Source organism: Cygnus atratus, chromosome 3, assembly GCF_013377495.2.
Source record: "Cygnus atratus isolate AKBS03 ecotype Queensland, Australia chromosome 3, CAtr_DNAZoo_HiC_assembly, whole genome shotgun sequence".
Classification (NCBI taxonomy): domain Eukaryota; kingdom Metazoa; phylum Chordata; class Aves; order Anseriformes; family Anatidae; genus Cygnus; species Cygnus atratus.
In genome coordinates, this window is record NC_066364.1 from 3793055 (window position 1) to 3817389 (window position 24335).

General features: G+C 50.6%; 2 protein-coding genes across 2 annotated transcripts; both read left to right on the forward strand.

Moving 5' to 3' along the window:
* Window positions 1–10782, forward strand: MCM3 (minichromosome maintenance complex component 3). The gene is made up of 17 exons (XM_035563707.1): window positions 1–322; window positions 527–639; window positions 1170–1378; window positions 1728–1858; window positions 2489–2727; window positions 3092–3200; window positions 3829–3982; window positions 4066–4197; window positions 4934–5142; window positions 5559–5733; window positions 6240–6366; window positions 6682–6832; window positions 7050–7190; window positions 7589–7692; window positions 7950–8032; window positions 8202–8277; window positions 9065–10782. Exons 1-17 carry the CDS (start codon window positions 242–244, stop codon window positions 9261–9263), a joined length of 2433 nt encoding a protein of 810 aa, XP_035419600.1. The 5' UTR covers window positions 1–241; the 3' UTR covers window positions 9264–10782.
* Window positions 10783–21472: 10690 nt separating this feature from the next.
* On the forward strand, window positions 21473–24335 carry LOC118256584 (interleukin-17F-like). Its single transcript, XM_035563681.1, has 3 exons — window positions 21473–21584; window positions 22494–22732; window positions 23313–24335. The coding sequence occupies exons 1-3, from the start codon at window positions 21558–21560 to the stop codon at window positions 23548–23550; spliced, it is 504 nt and encodes a 167-aa protein (XP_035419574.1). The 5' UTR covers window positions 21473–21557; the 3' UTR covers window positions 23551–24335.

The window sequence follows — 24335 nt, forward strand, 5'->3', positions numbered from 1 at the left end:
CCATTGGCTGGCGCCCGGCAGCTGGCGGGAAACCTCCCGGGTTTGGCGCCAAGAGGGGAGCGCGGCGGCTGTGCTGCGCTTTGGGGCCGGGCCGGGTCCTAGCCGGTGCCCCCCCCGCTTTTTACCCATTTCTCCCCATTTTTTACCGGTTTCCCCGGCTTCTTCTTCCCCTTGCAACACCGGAGGCGGGGGCTCCGGCGCCCGTCCGGCCTTTCCCAGCAGCAGCAGCAGCAGCAGCAGCATGGCGGCGCCGGCGGGAGGGCTGGAGGACGCGGAGCTGCGGGAGGCGCAGCGCGATTACCTCGATTTTTTGGACGATGAGGTGAGGAGCGGGGTGCTTTGGGATGGGGGGGGGGGGAAGGGGTGGTGCATCCCTTCGTCCCGGTGGTGGGGATTACCCCCCTTCCCCTCCTTTCCCCCTCCCCCCCCTCCATCCCCCCGCATCTTCTGCTCAGCACAGCTGATGCAAACCTGTATTTTGGGGGGTTTTGGTGTTTTTTTTTGTTTTTTTTTTTTTCTCCCGCAGGAAGATCAAGGGGTTTACCACGGCAAGGTGCGCGACATGATCAGCGACAACCAGTACCGCCTCCTGGTCAGCATCAACGACCTGCGGCGGAAGAACGAGAAGAGGGCCAGCCGGTGCGTGGGGCCGGGCACACCGCCGCTTTGCGGGTCCCTGAGGTTTGGCCAAGAAGGGCCAGACCCCGTCCTGTGCTCCACGGGCAGCTGGGGGCCCTTGGAAATTTGGAAGGGCCTTCTCCTTCCCCGTCGCATCTATCCCTTCCAAGCTTGCTGCTCATTCATTTGGCAGAAAGACTTTGAGTGTTTGCAGTGAGCAGCAGTTGCCTGCATGATGCAGATCGTCCTGTTTCTACAATTTTGGGGTGTTCTTGAGTGAGCTTGCAGGTCTGTTTAAGTACACGTGAAGTCTTTCGGATACGACTGATACTTCTTCAGAAGCCTTTCAGATAGGACTGATTCATTTTCAGCTCCTGGCTGTTAGTGACTAGGAACTCAGATTATTTTTGCCTCACGCTCTCGGTAAACTTTGAGTGCACTGAGGCACCTGGAAGAGCTTTGAGTGCTTTGCCTGAGCTGCTTGTGGAAGAGGGCAGAAAGGGGCTGCCAGCATACCTGCAGCTCCCGGTCATCCCCTCCCTCTGTTGCAGGCTTTTGAACAACGCCTTTGAGGAGCTCGTCGCCTTCCAGCGTGCTCTGAAGGATTTCGTGGCCTCCGTCGACGCCACCTATGCCAAGCAGTACGAGGACTTCTACATCGGGCTGGAGGGCAGCTTCGGCTCCAAGCACGTCTCGCCGCGAACGCTGACCGCCTGCTTCCTGAGCTGCATTGTCTGCGTGGAGGGCATCGTGACGAAATGTGAGCCCGGGGACTTGTCCGCGTGCACGTGGTGTAGCTGTGCAGGCTGAGGAGGTCAAGGTGTTTGCTGTGGAGGGGCTTGGAGGGGTTCTACCACCAGGTTTGGAAGGGTTGTCCATGGGGAATCCACCAGTGGTGGACAACCTGAGCGAGGGGGACAGGGAACTTGCGGAAGATCTGGATGTCGGGGTGGTCTTTGTGGAAGGAATTCGGCAAATCCTGTCACAAAACAGACCCTGGTTGCCAGAGGTCGTGTCCCACGTGGTGGCAACCCTGTTGGGCATTGCCTGCTGACAACCAGGTGGATTGGGATTTTCCTGCCCCCAACTCTTCTTCCTTCCCAACCCAGGCTCTCTGGTCCGTCCCAAGGTCGTCCGCAGCGTCCACTATTGCCCCGCGACCAAGAAGACCATCGAGCGCCGGTACACGGACCTGACGTCCCTGGATGCTTTCCCGTCCAGCTCTGTCTACCCCACAAAGGTGAGGTGGCCTCGTGGGAGGTGTCAGCAGGTTCCTCTGGGGAGAACATTCCTGCTCTGAGCCGAGGGTCTCAGATGCCTTTGGGCTCCTTCATCTAACGTGGCCTTGGGGTACAGAGAGGACACATCACATGCGAAGTGTGGTGGTCATGAGAAAACTGCTAGGAACAGATGACGAAGGTTTTTGCTGGTCACCAGACTCACTCGCAAATGCCAATTATGATCTTAGTTCTGCTGTAGGATGCTCAGCTGGCTTCTCGGTGGGATGTCAGCCAGTTTTGTGCCTTCTGGGACCTGCGAGCATGTCTGTGCTGCCCCGGAGGGTGTACGCGGACCCTCGGGCAGAGGGGGAGTGGAGGAAGGAAAAGGATGACCTGAGTATTGTCCGCATTGCCCACACCTTCTGCGTGGGTGATGTGTTACCACCACCTGCACTAGGGACAGGGTTTGGAGGGACTTTTAATGGACCAGCAGTGCTGGCAGCGTTAGATCGGGGGAGCTGGTGAACCCCGGGCTCTGGCAGGCCTGGTAAAGCAGCCCCTTGCAGTGGTCTTCTGTGTGCTGGGTGATGCAGTCCCTTTTCCCTGTGCTCCCAAAAAACCGTTGCTAACCTTTTTACTTCCTCCTTAAGGATGAAGAGAACAACCCCCTGGAGACGGAGTTTGGCCTCTCGGTCTACAAGGACCACCAGACCATCACCATCCAGGAGATGCCTGAGAAGGCACCAGCCGGGCAGCTGCCGCGCTCGGTGGATGTCATTCTGGACGACGACCTGGTGGACAAGGTGAAGCCTGGGGACCGCATCCAGGTGGTCGGCACGTACCGCTGCCTGCCGGGAAAGAAAGGTGGTTACACCTCGGGGACGTTCAGGTGAGCATCCCTTTTTAGTAGGGTCGCGCCTCTGGAGGAGGAGATACGGGGCAGGCAGGTTGCCACCACAGAGCTGGGTGAAGTGTTGGTTGAAATCACTTGGAAATGGTTTGCTCCTTAGGGTCAGTGTTGAGTTTTGAGCTCCAGCTGCCCACAGGGTGGGCTGGGTTTTCTTAAAGATGCTCCATGGATGGAGCAGTGCAGTCAGACAGAGGGATTACGGCTCTTGGAGCTTCCCATCCCTCTCCGTGACTTCCTAGAGCCAAAGATGATCCCCTGGAAGTTTCTGCTTTGTTGTTGCTGTGGCCCCCATGGGCTCGGTGAGGTTTGCAGGTGTGTGGTCAGGGCTGTGTCACTTTCCCAGGACTATCCTCATTGCCTGCCACGTGAAGCAGATGAGCAAAGACGCTCGGCCTCTCTACTCCGCTACTGATGTGGCCAAGATCAAGAGGTTCAGCAAGAATCGATCCAAGGTATTTATTTGTCTTATTTCAGAGCCTGCCTTCTAGGATTTTCCACTCGCTTTCTTTGCGTTTCTGCTTAGGCTTTTGCCAATTCCTGTTAGGTTTTTGTTGCTGCTTCCACTGTGGTAGCAGAGCTTGCTGGCAGCTCTGCTGTGCATAGCTGTCGAGATGGAGATCCGGCGGTGTTGTGTGCGCCCTGACTCTGCTAGCTGGCTGCCAGAAAAGTTCCCCTGCAGAAGAATTCCATCTTCCCTCCTTAAACCCAAGAACGGAATGAGATGACAGCATGGGTATCTGAAAGGAAGTGCAGCAAAATTCCAGTCCTTGGGCTAAGGAGGGAATGGGGGTCAGCCCCAGCCTGGTCCTCTGTTCAGCTCTTTGCTTTATAGTGTGGAAAGGATAAAACCTTATTCTTATGGGGTTTGCTGCTTCTGGTGCTTGCTGGATGGTCTAGGGCTTCAGAGCTGCATTGATAAGCATAATTTAACAGAATAATGTTGGAATATTCTTCCAGTGTGGCTCTGTGATAGGAATAATATCTTTTTTTGTGCTGAAATGCACTTGTGAAGAATTGCTCTTACTGTTCTTATTTGCTACAGTCTGTCTTACGGGCTGTGCTTTACCCCTTCTGCTTTAGGATATCTTTGACCAGCTGGCGAGGTCCCTGGCGCCCAGCATCCATGGGCACGAGTTCATCAAGAAAGCCATCCTCTGCATGCTGCTGGGAGGGGTGGAGAAAATCCTGGAGAACGGGAGCCGCATCCGAGGAGACATCAACATCTTGCTGATAGGTCTGGCTGGGCAGAGGAGAGGCTGAGGTTGGTTTCATGGGATCGAGGTGGTGGTTATTAGCAAATCTTCTTCTCTGTTTCAGGAGACCCTTCTGTCGCCAAGTCTCAGCTGCTGCGCTACGTGCTGAGCACCGCGCCCCGCGCCATTGCCACCACCGGCAGGGGCTCCTCCGGCGTTGGCCTGACTGCTGCCATCACCACCGACCAAGAAACCGGTAAGGAGTGGGCTGGCTCCCAGTGGGAACTGGTGGCGGGATGCTGGTTAAAACCCGGGAGGGATTCTACAAGGTCCAGGCCTGCTGTTTCACAGAATCGCAGAATCACCTAGGTTGGAAGAGACCTCCAAGATCACCGAGCCCAACCTCTGACCTAACACTAACCAGCCCTCCACTAAACCATATCACTGAGCTCTACATCTAAACGGCTTTTCAAGACCTCCAGGGATGGTGACTCAACCACTTCCCTGGGCAGCCCATCCCAATGCCTAACAACCCTGTCAGTAAAGAAGTTCTTCCTAATATCCAACCTAAACCTCCCCTGGCGCAGCTTTAGCCCATTCCCCCTCGTCCTGTCACCAGGCACGTGGGAGAACAGACCAACCCCCACCTCGCTACAGCCTCCTTTAAGGTAACTGTAGAGAGCGATAAGGTCGCCCCTGAGCCTCCTCTTCTCCAGGCTGAACAATCCCAGCTCCCTCAGCCGCTCCTCGTAAGACTTGTCCTCTCTGCGGTGGCATATGCAGGACCTGCTTTGTCTGGATGATTGAGGGCAAGGATAATGGTGTTTTTAGGGGTGTCTTCCCCACTGATGGGTGGTGGTCTCCTGTTCTGCCAGGTGTACCCCCTGCGGGGCCTGGCTGACAGCCAGGAGCCTGGGGCTTTTCTTCTTCCTTGGGGGCTTGCTTCTCATCCGCGGCGTCCTGACCCCTTTTTTCTCCCCCCCCACCCCAAGGTGAGCGGCGCCTGGAAGCGGGGGCCATGGTGCTGGCAGACCGGGGCGTGGTGTGCATCGACGAGTTCGACAAGATGTCCGACATCGACCGCACGGCCATACACGAGGTGATGGAGCAGGGCCGCGTCACCATCGCCAAGGCCGGCATGCACGCTCGCCTCAACTCCCGCTGCAGCGTCCTGGCGGCGGCCAACCCCGTCTACGGCCGGGTGAGTGCTGGGCCCCCGCCGTGGGGAAGGCTGCTGGGGGCCCTCTTTGTGGAAGAGGCAGCTGGCGAAACCCCAAAGGTCCCCCAGGACCGGTGTTGTGGTTCTGAGTGGGACTGGGATGCTTGGGGCAGAGGACTTGTTTGCTTGGATCTCCTGGGGCTTGTGGGGTTTCTCGCCCCAGCTTAGTGCTGCCTCGGTGTCATGCGTCACATCCAGGCGTGGTGTTTGACCTAGGGTCACAAAAAATAGGTGATTTCCTTGCAAGTGAGAGCTACGCCCATCTTCGTGGATGGGGAAAAGCGGCCTTAGTGCTGCAGCAGGCTGGGGTTAGCATGATATCTTCAGTGTTCAACTGTCTGGATTGTGAGAGTCTCGCGGATCTCCTTATTTCATCTCCTTACTTCAACCTCCTGCAGTACGACCAGTACAAGACGCCCATGGAGAACATCGGCCTGCAGGACTCCTTGCTCTCCCGCTTCGACCTGCTCTTCATCGTGCTGGACCAGATGGACCCCGAGCAGGACAGGGAGATCTCGGACCACGTCCTGCGGATGCACCGCTACCGCAACCCCAACGAGCAGGACGGGGACGGTGAGTTACCCTTGGTGTCTGCGAGCCCAGGAGTTAGGGGGTTTCTCTGCCTGTGGTTGCTTCTCTCTCGCTTGGGGCAAGAAGAGACCAGACCCTTGTTCTGAGTGGGCTGTTGGTCATTTCTTTGCTGCGACCTTGAGGTAAAGAATGTCCGTCGTTCCTCTAGCTGGTGCCCATCTCTGTCCTGGGCGGTGTGGCTCAGGTGACGGGGGAGCAGATAGTTGGAATCCTTGTGCTGAGGCACAACCCAAGCTTCTCGGGGTGGGAGCACCAGAAGAGCTGTTGGGTTGAGTCTGTCTTGAGAGGGAGATCAGAAGAGCAGCACCACGTTGCTGGAAGTCCTTGGCGAACTTTTCTTCCCCAGGCTTGGAGCTGTCCTTTCTGCGTTGTCACCTGTTGGCAGCTCTTTGGGTTCGGTGTCTGTGGTTTTGCTGAGTGCTACAAGTTAGGTGGCTTCTGGCTACGGGAAGCTAAAACTCTGTTTTTGGGAACCCTCCCCTCTCCAGCCATGCCCCTGGGCAGCGCCGTGGAGATCCTGGCTACGGATGACCCCGACTTCGCGCAGGAGGAGGAACAGGAGCTCCAAGTGTACGAGAAGCACGATGACCTCCTGCATGGCCCCAATCGCCGCAAGTGAGTCCCTGTCCCGTGCCCCCGTAGCTCTCTGGGGGTGACAAGCTGATGCCAAAACGCTACGGGTTTGGCTGGAGCAATCAGCTGGTGGCTTACTGCTGGGGACAGGGGTGCTGGAGGTGGTCCGCAGCAAGGCGTGGGGTCAGAATGATGGTGAGGCAGGTGATGGGGAACATCTGGAGCTGAATTTTCCACGTGCCTGGATGCCCACGAAGGGCAGTGCCCTCCTTGGGGTGCCGCCTTGCTTCTGCACGCACCCTTTGCTCGTCCCCTCTGCTCCCCTGAAGAACATGGGTGTGTGTGTGTCCCCCGCAGGGAGAAGATCGTCAGCATGGAGTTCATGAGGAAGTACATCCACGTCGCCAAGATGATTAAGCCCGTCTTGACCCAGGAGTCGGCGAACTACATAGCGGAGGAGTACTCCCGCCTGCGCAGCCAGAACCAGATGGGCTCGGACATCGCCAGGGTGAGCTCCTCCTACTCGTGCCAGGAGGAGGGAAACCTCTCCCCTTACGGGTGTTTTCCACCTCGAACCACGGAGTGGTTGAGGTTGGAAGGGGCTGGTGAAGGTCATCTGGATGCGACCATTTTGGGGTCGTAAAAGGGGTGAACCAGATGCTGCGTTAGGGGGTCACGGCCTCATGGGCTCTGCTGTCTCACCACCGCCTCTTTTTTCACCCCAGACCTCCCCGGTCACGGCCCGTACCTTGGAGACCCTGATCCGCCTCTCCACGGCCCACGCCAAGGCCAGGATGAACAAGACGGTCGATCTGCAGGACGCGGAGGCGGCTCTGGAGCTGGTGCAGTTCGCCTACTTCAAAAAGGTGGGGGAAAGCATCCCTCAGTGGCTGTGGGATCCCGCAGGGGTCATTAGAAGGGGCAGATTTGGACGGTGAACAAGTGCAGGCTGAGCAAATGGGGCTGCTGGTGGGGTCTGGTGTCCTTCTGCCCGGTTGGAAGGGATGCATCTTGGCATGCACTGCTGAGAGACCCCAAAAATACCTCCAGGAGGCTTTGGCAATGTGGAATAAGGCTTTGTGGGAGGTTGGTGAGCCCCAAAACTCACAGCAGGTCCGTGTGGATGGATGAAGCTCGGGAGGATGGGTCTTGTAGGGGGCAAGTTTGCATTGGGAGCAAACGGGGTGATGCTCTTGGAGAGCAGAGGGATGGGATCCTGCCCACCTCGAAAGGGGGCTGAGTCCTGCCTGTCATCCTTGTGCAGGTGCTGGAGAAAGAGAAGAAGCGCAAAAAACAGGTGGAGGATGACTCGGAGACTGAGAAGGAGGACGAGGAGACACAGCCAAAGGAGGAGGGCAGGAAGCAAAGGTAGTTACGGCAGGCCTTGGGGAAATACTCCACGTTTTGTTAAACCCAGCAGATCGTTTGGCCCAAACTTGTAATAGGGGAACCACGGGCGACAGCCCTAAAACTCAACATTTGTGACTAGGGGGTGGTGGATGAGCCCTGGGCTTACCCGCAGGCCACAACTACCCCGTGTGGTCCTGCAAGAGCTCTGGGGGGCGAGGTCTCCTGAGCTGTGTGCTTGGGCTGGATCGCGGGTGACATCCTCTTCCCCCACCCAGGAGGAAGAAGGCACGCACGGAGGGCCAGGAAGAGTCCTATGACCCCTATGACTTCAGCGACGCCGAGCAGGAGATGCCGGAGGGTGAGTCAGTGGGGTTTCGTTGGCATGTGGTATCTCCTGGGAGTTTGGGTTCACCCACCCCATCCGAAGAGGCTGAGCACGGCCTGGTTTGGTTGCTGCAGCTCGTCCTTTGGTTCTCTGGTTGTCTGGGCACCGGGCAGGCTGAACATAACTCTTCTTCCTCCTCCAGTCCAGGCACATACACCCAAGACGCCCGAAGCCTCGGCCTCTGACGAAGCGAAGAAGCCAGAGCTGGCTGATCCGAGGTGAGTGGGGGCTGGAGAAGCAGCAGGAGGAGGTGTTTGTCCTGCCTGGGCCATGGAGGGATGAGCTGGTTGGGCCTTCCCTGCTTTGATACCCATAGAGCTCAGGTGTGGGAGGGTTTTTTTCCTGCAGAAAGCCGTGAGCGTGTTGTTGGGTTGCATGGTGGCATCTTCCCAGCTGTGTGAGCCAAGCCGGGGCAGCCCGAGTTAGATTTGGAGAGGGGATTTCTGCTCAATACCTCCCGAGGTGCTGGTAATTGCAGCTCTCAAGGCTGCTGCCTTTTGTTTGGGATGCGAGCAGAGTCAGCTCCCTTCTTACCTGCAGTCACGAGGCTGCTGCTTAGACTCTGATGCTGCTTGGAGCTGAGCTGGTGGGTCCAAACTCTTGTCCAAAACGTTGGTTTGTATCCCGGAGAGCTGGATTTCAGCCAGAGGACTTGCACCCCAGCTGGTCTAAAGGGTGCTCTGAATGATAAAACCATGCCTCAAGTCAGACGCTGGAGCTGGATGTGGACGACTGGGTGCAGAGAGGGAGCAGGAGGGAGGCAGGGCTGGGTTAGCCCTAGGCCTGGAGCTGGTATCCATGGGCTGGAGATGTGCGGGGTGGGCGCAGCAGCTCTAGGGGCATACCCAGGTCTCTGGAGCAGACCTCTGGTGGGTGTTCCCAGCTCTAGCTTTGGTTTTCCTACTGGGTGATCTTCTGGGATGGTCGAGGGCTGCGATATCCGTGGCTGGGAAGGGAGAGGAAGGGCCTGTGTTTGGTCTCTGATGGGGATTACCTCTCACCTAGGTTGAAAGCATTCAAGGCTGCGCTCCTGGAGGTCTTCAAAGCTTCCCATGCCCAGTCCGTGGGCCTGAAGAGCGTGATGGAGTCCATCAACCGCGACAACCCCGAGCCCTTCTCGCTGCCTGAAGTGAAACTGGCATTGGCCCACATGCAAGACGACAACCAGATCATGGTGTCCGATGACATTATCTTCTTAATTTGAGCCTCTAGGTGGAAGAACCCGACTTCTCGCGGACTTTTAGCCTGAAGACTCTTCGTATTGACCTTCATCTCTCTCCTGAATGCTTCATTTGGCTGAGCTGAACTTTGGGGAGCTTGAGCCTGTGCACTTCAGTTGTTCCTCACTGTGCGTTGCTGGCACCAAAGAAGCCAGGAAATCTGAAAGCTCTCTGACATGCCACCTCTGAGCTGCTGGAGTATTTGGAAAGAGGTTTGGTTTGGCAAGTAGCCAAAAGGAAGAACTTATGTGCACATTACTGATGGTTTTAAAGCGTTTTTAGATTTGGTCTTGGTTATGCAAGCTGGGGAGCTCAGGCTGATTTTACTCAAGGACAGTTTGGTTTAGTGCAGGGCTCCCATGGGCTTTTGCCCATGTAAATCATCCTTTTTTATATTTTTACTCTACCATGAACTTCCCAGACTGGAAGGAGCCTTTTTACCTCCTTTTTTTTTTTTATCATTTAATTAAAAAAAATGTTCCCCCCCCCCCCCTCAGTGTAATGTGCAAGCTCCCCAGTTGGTGGTAATGGTTTCAGCCTTTGAATAAAAAAAAAAATTGGGTTTAGGAATCCAACATACAATAGCAGTGGTGGTAAGAAGCAGTATGGAAACTCACTATTAATAGTGAAGCTTTTTTCCCCCACTTTTTTCACCCCTTTATTTCCCCAATTACGTAGCTTAGATCTGCTTCTCTCCCAAGCACAGACACCTCATGCCTGTCCTGGTGGCAGCGAGCAGCCTTGTGGAGGACAATTTCTGGCCATGCAGGAGCAAGTACACCCTGATCTGCTCCACTGCCTGGGGGTCAGCTCCATTGCTGGATTCTGCAGCCCTGCTGGGATTTTTAGCCCGGAATTGATGGGAAGGACCTGGGATGCTCTGAGCTGTCCAGCTGTGCCCCCACTGCATATGGATTAGGTCTCCAGTCCTTCTCTAGTCTGGGGTGGCTCCTGTATGAATATAAAATAGGAGGAAACCTGTAGCTAAGAAAGGTCAGGGTTTTAAGAAGCATTTCTGGGGCCTAGGATCCTACATCCCCTGTATGTTGCCCAGGCTGCGTTGCTGCAACCCTTCCCGAGTCCCGTGGAAGAGAACCACAAGCTACTCAACCGTGAAAGCCTTCCCTCGCCCTTGGGCAATTTGTTTGTTTCATTTTCTGGGAATGTCTAGGTGACTAATTCCTGGAGATGGGATATTTCTAGAAACCAGCATGCTTTCACGGCCAGGGCTGGCTTTCAAGAAAAGCTGAACACGTGGTCAAACCTGTCTCTGTCATCAGAGCTGTTGAAGGTTTGGGATTTTAACTTTTTTTTTTTAATTTTTTTTTTTTAAACTTTGTCTTGGTGAATTTGATGTTAAGTTCTGGAGAAGGCCCTGAGCGCCATAGGCTTCTCCTGGTGTCTTTGCCCTTCTCAGGGCATCTGCGTGGTTCATGTGCCTTCATTTCTGTGTCAGTGACACCATAAATATCACCTTGAATAATAAAATGCATCTAGATACCATTTCTCACGTGATTTGCCATAAAAAGCCTTCAGGCTGCTGCCTGACTCTGGGTTCGGGGGTGGGTTGGGGCACATTGCCCCACCACCCTGCCTCTGCAGGGACCTTGGTGGATCAGGACCTTGCAGAGCTGTCCTGGGGGTGGGTGGCTGATGAATGCAGACCCCCTCTTGCCCCTTAAACCAGGGCATTCGGCTCCTGCATGGTTAGGCCATGCTGGCTCCATGTTGCAATTCCCCGGCCAGGAGCAATGCAGCAAATGTACCCAGACACCTTTTGCTGGAGGTAGATCTGGCTTTCTTACCGACTTGTGCATGAACGAGGATGTGCTTTCAACTGAGCACCCTCAGCAGCAGGAAACATGCACTCCTAGATAAAAATTTGGTAAATGACGATAGAAATCTGCTGTTAGCCTTTGCCTGGTTCCACAGATCCAATCTACATGCCTCAACCCTCCAGGAAATCCCCAAAGCCAGCAATTCTGTAAGATGTCTGCTCCCTCCCAAAACTGTCTGCTCCCTCGTGCAGGATTTGGCAGATCAGCTTTGCTGCAGTTTGAAAAAAACAGTTTAAGACCTTATTCCAAGCATGCCTCTCATTCCTTAAAAGCCACTCCTGATGTCCAGGGAATCCTACTGCTCACAAATAGCTCTGGATAAGAAGGTCTTGAGGGCTCAAGCTTTATCATAGAATCATAGAATGGCCTGGGTTGAAAAGGACCTTAAAGATCATCTTTATGCACCAGTAAGGGTGCAAATGCAATAAGGAAGGGGGATGCCTTATTCTCAATAAGGGGGAAAAAAAAATTGGGGCTTATGCAAGCCCTTACCCTGTGGGCATCATGTGGGGGTATAGTACATGGTGTCCAGGTGCCCCAGGATCCACATGAGGATTATGGACCAGAAAGCCTGATGGCACAGCTGTAAGGAAAGCTCCAGTGTACAGGCTGGAGGAAAAAAAAAAAAGACAACACACACACACACACACACACACACTCTTAAAGACCGAAAATGAGGAAACACCAACTGGCGGCGTATTTCCACGTGTATTTTGGGGACCAAAATCCACAACTAGCACAGAAATGTGCTGGGGAAAGTGCTTTCCTTTTCCTTATTTTCTTCAAAGGGTGTCCGTTTCCACCCTTTGCAAGCATCCAGCCAGCTTTGATCTCTTTGCCAGTAATATATATATATATCTCGCAGTGCCAGAATAAAAACAGGGAAGTGAAATGTGTGGTTTTGTCCTCCCTGCAGCATGACCAGGCAAAGGGGAAGCAGTTTTTAAGCATGTGGGAAGCTGTAGCAAAGAAAAAAAATCTACAAAGCTGGTTTTGATGTATACCAGTAGGAAAAGCTTGCTGGGTACTCTGGGGAGGCTGCTAAGCCCTTGGGGCATCCTCCGAACCTGAATCTTGAAGTCCATGTGACATGAACATATGAGACATACGAGAGAACATATGACATATGAGAAACATATGACACTACAGTAAGAGTCCTGCTTTTTTCAGACCTTGAATAATAGATGGGACCAAACACAGGACAAAAAGGCTGGGCTAGTCCCCTGACTGATGAATTTCTCTGAGTTGAGCAATGCCTGATGCAGTTATCTCCTTCCTTTTTGCCTGTGATGATCACCAGGTTGTTCAACACAAGAGGATCCTCAGAGCCTGAAATGTGAGCCTCTTCCAGCTCAAGTGAAAGGGCAGCTACAAAGCCGTGTGTTTCCATGTCTGTGTGACATCCAAAACCATTCACTGCACCGACACCACCATTTCCCCGACTGGGAACCACAAATAACCTGCATGCTCTGAAAAAAATAAAAATCCAGAATTTTGGAAACTTAACCTGACAAATGCAGCTTCCTACAAGCCGTGGAGGTGTCCCCATATTATCTGGGAAGGGAGAGACTGGGCCTGAGATGAAGCTGTTGGTGTTTAGCTGTGTAATCTTTCTAGTATAAGCTATCACACTTGATTAAAACACAATCTGTGCAGCCTTTGCACTGTACACAAATTCCCTGTGACACAACGGAGGGTTACAACACCCACCCAGCTTTTCTCTCCTGGAAAATTGCCTCAGCGCTCGTAAAATGTTCCCTGGTGATTTCTGCTGCGCCTATGTTGCCTTGTTGTAGGCCTGGGGTTACGTTCATCTCTTTCCTATCCCCCCACTACTCCCCTGAAGTTTGGAGGCTGTTCCTCCTTGTGGGTCACAGCAGAGAGTATGTGGTGAAAGTGGTTTTTCAGAGCCACCTCCCCTTCTCCATCCCTTACGGTCTTCGTGTTCCCTGTCCCTGCAGATGGAGAAATATTGTATTTCCCAGGACAAGGCACCAGGGGGAGCTCCAGGGTAGGCAAACCTCAGGTTTATTTTCCCATCCTATGGCCTGCGACGGTTAGTAGTCAGCTCCCTCCCTGTGCAGGCCCTTTGCAGTTGATCAGGACCCTGGGGAAGGGTCTTTGCTGACAAGGGGAGAGGAAACCCTGGAGGAAAGCTGCTGGGGCTGGTGGATGGTTATAGATCGTGGGCTGGTCGGTGGGGCCTGGGGGATGAGCAGGGAGCTGGCTGCTGGCCTCCAGGCTTTCCAGCATCCCCACTCCGAATAGCGGGTGTAAATCCCAGCCACACGCATGAGGAGAGATGAGTTTGTGCCAGAAGGGTCTGTAACTCAGCAGCTGAGGGAACGGAAGGCAGCTGCAAGCTAGAATCACAGAATCATTAGGGTTGGAAAAGCCCTCCAAGATCACCTGGTCCAACCATCCCCCTACCCCCAATGTCACCCACTAAACCATGTCCCTAAGCACCACGTCCAACCTTTCCGTGAACACCCCCAGGGACGGTGACTCCACCAACTGACTTGCGGAAAACGGACTCCACAATCAGTAAGATTGTAAAGTAGGTATGTTTATTCAGCGCTGGGCAGCACGGGGGGTAGTCCCGCCAAAGTCATGCGCGCCTGACGCGGCAACTTGCCTTGGTTATATGCAGTAAAGAGTTACATATGCATGAAGTTTCACAATACGCCTCTACATATTCATAACCTGCCCCCGCTTCATATTAAAATTGGTTCCAAGGAGTCATTTCCATAAACTCCTCCCATCTGCGCTTGCGCAGTGTATTCTGGTGGTTGTCGTCGGGGGTCGTGGGGATGAAGATTGATGACTCTTCCTCATCACCAGTAGTTGACCTCTTGTCTTTGCACAGACTCAGTTGCTCCTTGGCTCTTGTCCATCTGCAGGACCAGTTTCTACCATTATCTTAAGATAGGTTCACTCTCTTATTAGGAGACTGACCTTGGTAAGGGGCCCAAGGCTTCTTGCTTTAGTTAATTTGCACAATGCACCATAGCAAAGACACTAAGTAGCATCCTAGTTTAATGCTGTCAGCGCTCTATCCCTACTTGATAAGGTTCTCCTAACTCCCTCTCTCACACCTCCCTGGGCAACCCGTCCCAATGCCTGACTGCTCTTTCTGAGAAGAAATGTCTCCTCACTTCCAACCTAAACCTCCCCTGGCACAACTTGAGGCCATTCCCTTTAGTCATATCACTGGTTACCTCTGAGAAGAGGCCAATCCCCAGCTCCCCACACCTTCCTTTCAGGCAATTGCAGAGAGCAATAAGGTCTCTCCTCAGCCTCCTGTGCTCCAGACTAAACACCCCCAGTGCCCTCAGCTGCTCCTCACAGGACTTGTGCTCCAGGCCCTTCACCAGCTTCGTAGCCCTTCTCTGGACACGCTCCAGGGCCTTGGTGTCCTTCTTGCACTGAGGGACCTTGCAAGGGGAAGAGGCCATGTAGGCAGAGGCACTGCGAAGGCTGGGAATGCCTAAAATGTGGCTTCATTTTAGCCACCCTTTGGCCCATGTGGGCTGAGGTCAGACCAAGAAATACACCCTTGTGTGCTCTCTGCAGGGCTGTGCTTTGGGTAAACGAACGTGTAGTTTCCCTGCCAAAGGAAGTTTGGCCTTCCTAGACCTTATCTAAGAGTTCCTATGAGGGCCTGTGAATTATGGTGGCAGTAGGCGGAAGAGTGGTAGGCGGGAGTAGGAGGGAAAGGAAGAACATCAGCTTTCTGTCCACATTAAGAAAATTGTCTTGGCAGTGAATGGTCAACTAACACCATTAATGGAAGACCTGGACTTACAAGCTCAGAAACAGAGAAGTTCTTGGAGATCAGCTCCCTGCAAGCAGCCTGCATCTGCTGTTACAGGAGAGGTCATCCAGTTCTTGGATGCTCATCTACATGGGGACTGAAGCTTTATCTGCACTAATAAAACTCACAGTGCACAGACTTGGGCACTGTACCTCCTCTGTCTCTGTTATTGTTTTGGTCCTTGGCACAGTTTTGATGGGGTTAATTAGCCTTGTCCCAAACAAGTTTTGGCCATGTTTCAGGAGTCTGCATGGACCAAAGAGCAGTTTTGTTGCAACCACATTTTGGAGGCTGGGAGCTTTTGTCCCTGTAGGGACATGGACAGTTATAAAGATTTTTGTCATTCTTCTTGACATCCTGAAAGTAGTGGCATCATGGTGCCAATGCAGGGGTGTTTTGCTGGCTTTCCAGACAAGGTGATCTTTTAGGAGGCTTTTTGACTAAGTCACTGAGAGCTCAGGACTGGGTGGATTGTGACTACCCCAAACTCTGTTGTGTATCAGATACAAACTGCCCAGCAAGTCCCTGGAATCTGTTAGAGCTTTTCTGTTTGTTTGTTTGTTTTCACAAAAGAGAAAGAGCGAGGAGATTTCATTTGTAGGCTTCATTCTTGCTGATGTAGAAGAACCCTTTGAAAATTCCGGAGTGGATGAAAATGATGATAGAGTTTGTGATACTTAGAAAGAAAAGGATGGAGACCATAGAATAAAGACTGCAATTTTGAAGAAACCTAGTTGAGCAATATTAGGAGTTCAATAGGCAAGATCCCACAAGAAGACATCCTGAAAGAAAAAAATATATGTATATATATTTCTATATCTTGAAGGAACACTATTAAATGCAAGCCAGGTAAAGAAAATTTTGGATTCCTATAGGTCATGATTATATCTTATGTAGATGTAACTAAGTCAGAGCATCTGCAGGCATTACAATTAATTGGGATTATGATTGATAGAGATTAGCTGTGGTTTAAATGCATCTGTTCCTCTCCTTTGGGTCTAGAGTAAGCCTAAATTGTCAAGCTCAGCTCCACATTTTAGATGACTGATGTCAGTTGAACTGAATGAGTATACTGGATTCAGTTAGGGAAATGTTGGAGGACAGGTGAAGAAAACTGGAAAGAGAATTTAAAAAAAATGTGGTTTAAAAAAATGGAGAAAACAGGGAATACTACAGTTTCCAGACAGCTGCAGGGACAGATAATAAAGCAAAAGTTGTATGCAGTAAAGAGATAACAAAACTATACAGCAAATCATACCCCAGTGCTGTTCAGTGGCTGGTTATGGGACTTGTGGTTAGGAGACGAACCACAGGTGTGTTTTATAGTGGTGTTATTAAGCCTTTTGATAAATTTGCGCATCACTTTCTCATAAGCATGCTAAAAAAAAAGTGTTCTAGAAGTGCAGTTACAAGTTGGTGGGCTAATACCTGCTTGGAAAAACCCTGCTTGGAGTGTAGTTGTCATATGGGAGGATGAACAGAGCAGGACTCCCCCAGGGGTTTGACCTCGAAGCAGTACTAGTCACTGCTTTGATTAGCAGGCTGGGCATGGGAAAATAATATCTTCCTGCTAATAGCAGCAGGTGATGGCTGATTGAGAAGGGCCATGAACATCCAAAAGACACAGACAGAATTGAGGAAATATGAAATGTATAACACCCGGTTCAGTCAAGATGTGTACAAACTTCTGAACTGAAGGAGGAAAAATCAACTGCTTTAGTCAGAGACAGGAGGCTGGTGGGGAGAGAATAATCCTTTAGGAAGAGACTTGGCATTGACCAAGTGGACCACAATCTTAACTTGAGCCAACAATGTCATGCTTCTGTCAGGACCCCCATATGATGTTTAAAATGCTGTCTAAAAGCCAAAAGACGTGGTTGTTTCAGAGAAAATAGAAATAAGCTTTGACATTTTTATTTATTTATTTATTTTTTCCCCTTGGCCACACACAGAGGAGAACAGTGAGCTGAACTGTACCATGCAGATCTCCAGGAGCAAGTTAGACAGTCACTGATCGGGCCTGATGCAGGTAGAGGTGCTGCTATGCTGAGCAAGAGGTGGCAGATGCACTAAGCTCCTTTTTATGATCCTTTCCAGCCCAATTCTCTGCAGAAGCCTATGAGGTTTCTGTAACCACCTCCTTTGGCTGTGGGATGCCATCGCAGAATACTGCATGCTAAGAAGCACTTGGACCCAAACTTTCCAAGGGATCTGGAAGCACAGGAGGCCACCTACCTCCATGTCTCTGGGGTCTGACCTAGGGAAGACCTACCAGACAGCAGTGTGCAGAGTACAAATGCAAATGCAACCTACATTATCTAAGGAAGAGCCTGTATGTGAGCAAGAGGTTGCTGGGCTTTCCCCAGAGCAGCCCTGATAACGTGCTGACTGAATCTTACCTCGGTGGGAAAAAATCAGATTACAAAGCTGGTCGCGTCAGCGGGACCAAGGGCAGCACCTGACCTTTTCAGCTTAATTCTGCGAAATAGATAAGAGCATAACCTTCAGCTTCCATTGGGAAATGGGGAGCGTGCAATTTCTAGAGGGTCATCATGATTCTTACAAGAGAAGATCGCAAGTAATAAGGGTTCGGGGCCAGTGATTCCAACCTGAGCCACCGAGGCATTTGGTCTCATGCAGTGCTTGCTGTCTCCTCTCAAGTGTGGCTCTAACAATTCCCCTGGTCTCATCCCTGCTGGATGGAAGAATGGGAATCCCAGTTCTGGCCCTGCCCCATGTTTTGGGTTGGGTGATGTGGTACAGAGTGCCTGTGTCCTCTAGCATCCCTTTGTCTTACACTTCGTAAGTCCTTAGTCACCCCACTGTCAGCAGGATTATTGCTGCTAGAAACTGAATGTCCTGCTTGCCTGCTGAAGGACAGGTGAGCGCCCACAGTGCAGGATTAGGGCTGAAATCCCTGAGCTGGTGCGAGCAGCACCAGTTAATCCCTGCCTCCTGCTGAACCCACAGCCCTGGCCAAGGCGTGAAGCAAAGCCGGGCGTGAAAGCCAAAAGTGAGGTTGACAATGCCCGTAGAGGGAGCTTGGTGGTGCCATCAGTCCCCAGTGAGGGCTGCGATGACATAGGGCTGTGGTTGCTGTCGTGCTGGGGCAGTACATACCGATGGCCCCATTCAGAGATATTTTTTGCTGCCGGCGTCTGTGGCACGCTCGGTCAACCACACTTGCTCTTTCCAGTCCACGGCTCCGGGCTGCGGTCGGCAGCTTGGTCACGCACCTTTTTGGTGTGATAAAGCACTGTCAGCAAACCCAGACAGGGTAGCACGGGTGAGTGCCATCAGCTTTCTGAAGCAGAACATAGGTGACTTCATGGTGTCACACGCAATGAAGGGAAAAACCAGGGGTGGGCAGTGAGGCTAGAGTACGAGCTGGAGGTAGGAGCCTTGCCCTGGGCTTGTGCTTCAGCTGACCTGCTGAGCTCAGCTCTGAAATATTGGATTTAGTTTTGGGATCTAGAGGGGGTCACTATTTCAGCCCCATTATCTCATTTTCTGCCATTTCTTCCATTCTGGGTTACGGAAGGTCCTCTGATGTGCTTCAGCTGAGCTGGCTGGGGCATCTGCCCCCAACACTGCCCCCTCTCATAGCAGGAATCACAGGGGCTTGCTTAGGTGTCAACACCAACTCTGAGTCAACTGGACCCCATCCATGGGACGAGGTGGTGGTGGGACAGAGAGTAGCAGAGTAGCAATACTTCCTGAAAAATCCTATAAATTTATTAGGATTCCAGCCACACCTTGTCTCCCCAGTCACAGAATCACACAGAATCATTAAGGTTGGAAAAGCCCTCCAAGATCCTCTGGTCCAGCCATCCCCCTACCACCAATGTCACCCACTAAACCACGTCCCTAAGCACCATGTCCAACCTTTCCTTGAACACCCCCAGGGACGGTGACTCCACCACCTCCCTGGGCAACCCGTCCCAATGCCTGGCTGCTCTTTCTCAGAAGAAATGTCTCCCTATTTCCAGCTTGAACCTCCCCTGGTGCAACTTGACGCCATTCCCTCTAGTCGGTCCATCCTGCATGGTAGGGATGGACTTCCAAAGCAGAAAATGCTCATGTCATTGACTCCTGACTACCAGCTGTGAATATCTGCAGAGAAGCAGCTGGGAAATGTCACTTGCTTTGCCTGGTAGGAAAGTCAGTGGAACGGTCAGAGGTTGTTCCTCTAGGTGTAAAGGCATTTGAGTACTTTTAGTTTCTGCCCCCTTGGTCCACATCTCCTTGGAGGAGATACAAGTGCCTCACATAAGTTGTGGAGGCTTAAATTTGAAATGTCCAGAGGAGCTTAAACGGATGTGGCATCCAAACCCAATCTGAAAAAAAGCCACCACATATGCCTGCAGCATTATGAAAACCTTCACCTACATGTGTCATGAATCCCACAGTGCAAACGTGTTGTTTTTTTAACGTAACTCAAGTGTACAAGAGTTCTTGTACATAAAATTAAAAATCTCTCTTTGATTTCCAAGTCTTCGTCCCTATCCCTGTTCCAAGCCCTTGAAACACAGGAGTGAATAGCTTTTTGTAATAATGATTTTAAGATAAATTTTTCCTTCCTTGTAATGTTCCGTATTAGGTGACCTCTTTTTGATCAAATTTTCAACGACCTTCAGCTGAAGGTAAGCTCAGTCGTAGGAAATACCTTGTCAAAGAGGGAATCCTTGCTGAAGGTGTAAGCTGCTGAAGACAGAAGATGTGAGTGGAAAGTGGTGGTCAGGGCTAATAAGCCAGCATTTGGCATGATCATGTCTGCTTCATCACACGTAGCAATTTCCACTTAGCCCTGTACCTGCCAAATCCAACCCATTCTCATGGCAATGCCCTTTTCCCTTCGTTGCAAGCAATCAGTGAGGGGAAAAAGGGGGTTCCAAGCTCAGCTACGGAAGTGGGTTTCTGGTAATTTTACCTTCTTCTGGTCTTCCATGCTCCACATCTCAGTAGATGCATCATGGATATATAGATATGAACAGTCAAAATAGGAATGTGTGTCATGAAATTAAAAGTTAAGTGAACTTAATAACCTGAAATACAAAAAATTTACTTGAGATGAGTTGCTGGTCTCTGAACTGTCATTAAATCAGACCACAAAATCATAACAACATCCTGCAATGACATAAAGCATCAGCCGATGAAGATTTCTGCCAGTATTATTCAAGTGAGGTGATTGAGCAGGGACCTGATTAGTTCCTTTTGGCTTGAAAGTGCAATGAATCTCTAAGAGGCTCCTGATTTTCTCAAGGTTTTGGAGGACTGAAGATGAATTTGAGTGAAAAGTCCTCTTTTTTCTGCTTGGTTACATGGCTTCAGGAGAGGCTTTTCTCAGGGCATTCCTCCACAGAGATTTTGATCAGACTAGTTTCATGGACTTTTTTGGCCATAAAAATAGCTTTAATTCCAAAATTGCACCATGCACCTGAGAGCTGAGGATGCTTCTGGGGAAACAGCATGTGCACTGGCCTTTCCCCTCCAGTTTGTGGCTGATCTCTGGTGACTCATGGCCAAGAGGGTCCGGTCCTTTCTCCTGCTTTAAACTGAGGAAAAAAAAAAAAAAAAAAAAAAGAAAATGTTCACAAATACTTTATATTTCCTTTAGACCCCCTGTTGCCCAGAGGAGGCCTAGACAAAACACAGTGCAGCAGGGCCATGGAGATGGCCTACCACGCATGTCCAAGAAGTCTACCCAGGAGAAAAGCTGCTCCAGGGTCTATGCAGAAGGCAAGGTCAGAGCTGGGACTGGAGACCAACACTGCTACAGTATAATTCAGGCAAGGACAGCGGGCCCAAAGCTGGGCTAAAATGGGGCTCCTGTGGAGGGAGGCCCAAGGCGAGGCTGGTTGTGACCAGTAAGGCCTCTTAGTACCCAAAGGGCCCTGACAGGGTGTGCATGGGTTTTCTAACTGTAGAATGTGTCAACATGGGATCTCAGACAGGAATGGGGAAAGCCTCCCAGCTCCTTGCAACCTGCGGCCCACCGGGAGGACTTCCCATGGGCATCTACTTTTCCCCTGCCCATCCACTTCAGTACATAGGAATCCCCTAGACAACGTAGGGGTGGATTGTGTAACTGAAGCAAAAGGAGGTTAAAGCATGAAATCCCATGTCCTGTCCTCATTTTGAAACCCTGGTTGGCTGCCTGACTTTGCAGCTTTCTGATCTCTGTCATTTGATCTGTGTGAGGCACGTGGACCTGTCTCCTCAGATGAGTTTGTGGTGAGAGAACATTAATATTAGAAAGCGGGGAAGGGAAAAAAAAAAGCTGTCTGATCATTTTTTTTTTCTTCTCTCTTTTTTTCCCCTTATCACTTTATCTGTCTGAACAAACTGTGTTAGTTGACTTGGGATCCTGATGACGTGGTACCTGCCCTCCCATTTCTGGGGGTAGACGGAAGGAAGTGGGCTAGATAAATTAAATACCAACTCCTAACCTTGGGTCAGGTAAGCCAGCTTTATGCAATGGAAAAGGTTGTAGTGGTTGAACTGCACTATAAAAAGGGCACCACAACTGGCTTTGAGGCACATGCAGGCTGAAAGAGGTCTCAGAGAAGAAGAACCTGTGTGCTCTGTCACCGTGTGCGCTCGCCTACAGCAGAAGAGAGGTTGCAATGGCTTTTGCTAGCTACGCTGCAGTGGTAAGTCCTTATATCCGGTGTAAGTGCTCAGATATCCTATTAGCTGCAAGACAAAAGCTGAATGCAGATCCCATGATGTTGGAGCAACTCTTGTTGGTCTTAGTGAGAACTGAATGGGTTGTGAGGTGTCTGATACAGCTTTCTGACCTAAGCTTTTGCAAGTAGATTTGGTTCTTGACTGCCGAGGCAAGCTGTGTCCAAGATGTGACCAGCCTGGCTGGGGAGGCAGCGGGCTGTTATTTATCTGTAAGGGCATCATATGCGACTGGGAGAGACAGGCCTTTTCTTAGTGAACTTGCTATCAAAATTGTTGAAAGTTGAGAAGAGAAAAGGAGGAGGCACTGTGAAGTGAATGCCTTTGTGCTTAAATTCCAGCCTGGGTAGTATTTTGCAGCACTGTCAACTCTTTGGATATTCTTTAAAAAATTACATTTATCTTTTTATTTTTTATTTTTTTCCTTCTTTCTTGAAACCCTTGCTCCTGGAAATGGACCGAGAATATCAGATTTCTTTGAAAAAAGCATTATTTCCAGCAAGTGGGTTCTAGGTGGCCAACTTTTCCTGGCCTAGGAAAGCATAAGGCTTACCTGGAGGTCTAAGCTTAGAGATGGGGTCAAGTGAGTCCTTACCCCACCTTGTAGACCAAAAGACATCGCTGTTTGTCTCTGGAGGAGGAGGATGCTCACTGGAGAGATGCTTTTATTGGTGCAGTGCCAACTATGAGTCAGCATTTGAATCAGAATTTAGCCTCTGTTACGATGAGTATTATTCACATACTTGCACTGTTTTTTCATGCTCACCCAAATGAAAGTATGATCAGCCACTGCCCATTGATGGTCCAGTCTAGTCAAGCCATCCTCGTGCTCTCTCCCAGCTGAGCAGAGACAATGATACCTGTTTCTCCTCCAGTTCAGGTCACTCCTTTTGGTGCTGGTTCTAGCACTCACCGTAAGGAGCTCGCCTCACGGGAGGGTAGCTCATCCTCGACCCAACAAGCACAGTGGCTCTGAGAGGCTTAATGAAGACTGCCAGAAGGATCCCAAATTCCCTACAACGGTGAAAGTTGACATTCGCATCAGCCGTTCAGATTCTGCCTTTAAGATAATCCATGATGTCAGGAACCGGTCTCTCGCTCCCTGGGATTACAGGTAACTCTTTAGATAGTATCTAAAATGCAACAGCTGTGCTACACAGCTGTCTTTTGTGGTAAAAAATGGCTTGTTCTTAGTATATGCCTGGAGTCTTGTGAATATCACAAGCTCTTCTTGACACACACATTCATTTTGGTGTTGGGTGGAGTTTCTTCACAATAAACTGCAGTGCAAAGGGACATAATTGGTATGGTTTCTAATCGCCAGTCTTTGTCAAGGAAAAGAAGAATGTCAGTACATTGTAATTTTACATTTTCCTGACTGAAACAAATTTTTGAATGCCGAAATTAAAACAAATTAATATGAATGGTCCAGTTGCTATCAGTTCCATATTTCAATCAGCTCCACTCCATTCATATACTAAAAAGATATGGCAATATTAGTTACCAAAATTGACTCCACTCATAGATAATAGTTCTAAAAATGTTAAGGAGACTGAAATTCTTTTGTCATGTTTCATAATGAAGATATATAGGTAAATGGTACAGTGCTTTCATGGAGGTAAAAAAGATCCTACCAAAACACGTGCACAGGCAAATAGCAAACACATAAAACCCTTTTGTGTCCCTGTCCCCAGGCTCGACGAGGACCCCAACCGCTTCCCCCAGGTGATCGCTGATGCCAAGTGCCGCCTCTCCGGCTGTGTGAACACACTGGGACAGGAGGACCACAGCCTCAACTCCGTCCCCATCAAACAGGAGATTCTCGTCCTCCGCCGGGAGCATCAGGGCTGCCCGCCAACCTACCGCCTGGAGAAGAAACTCATCACGGTGGGATGCACGTGTGCTGCTCCGGTCGTCCGCTACCAGTCCTAGAAGGAATTAGCAGTGGGTGCAGCACTGGGAAGAAGAGGTCTCTCCTATGAACACCTTGCAGGAGGAATCCCAGGTACCCACTTTGCATCCCAGGAATTCAGCGTGACTTTTCCTTTCTGAACCTGAGCACATTACTTCCTGAGAGTACTGATTCTTGTTGTTCATTTGTGGATTTTAGCACGGGAATTGCCAGTAGATAATGGTGGAGGGGGGAAAGGGAAATGGAGGAAAAGTTGTGTTTGTGACAGCAAGCAGGGAGGGGGTAAAGCAGTGCTTTCTTTTTTCACTGCAGCTCATATCAGTTTGGTGAACCAAATGAATTACAGTTTCAAAAGATGATCTCGGCCGTAAATTGCCCAAATATATAGACGCCAGTCAACACTGTCACAAAAATCCCCACTCCTGCACCTTCTCCCTCCATTCCTCATCCCCTTTTTCTCCTCCAGCCGTCACTGCTCCCTCTTCTAGTGTACATCTGGCATAAGTGCCACCAGGCCTGGTGCTCATCACACTCCGCTTTTTTGTAACTGCTGCTTCATGGACTTCTTTGTCCATGGAGTCAGCAGCTGCTGACTTATTGCAGAGCAATCTGAGAGAGACTTGATCCCACTTTGAGTGGTAAAACAGTAAAGAACTAATAAGTGTTTATATTTCTATTTATATTTTCTATTTATGACCGTATTTATGGCTTTGTATGTGCTGAGAGTATCCAAAACCTGGTAAATGTTTATTTGTATTTATTCAATAATTTATCAGCTGAATAAAATAAAATCAGTATTTTATTT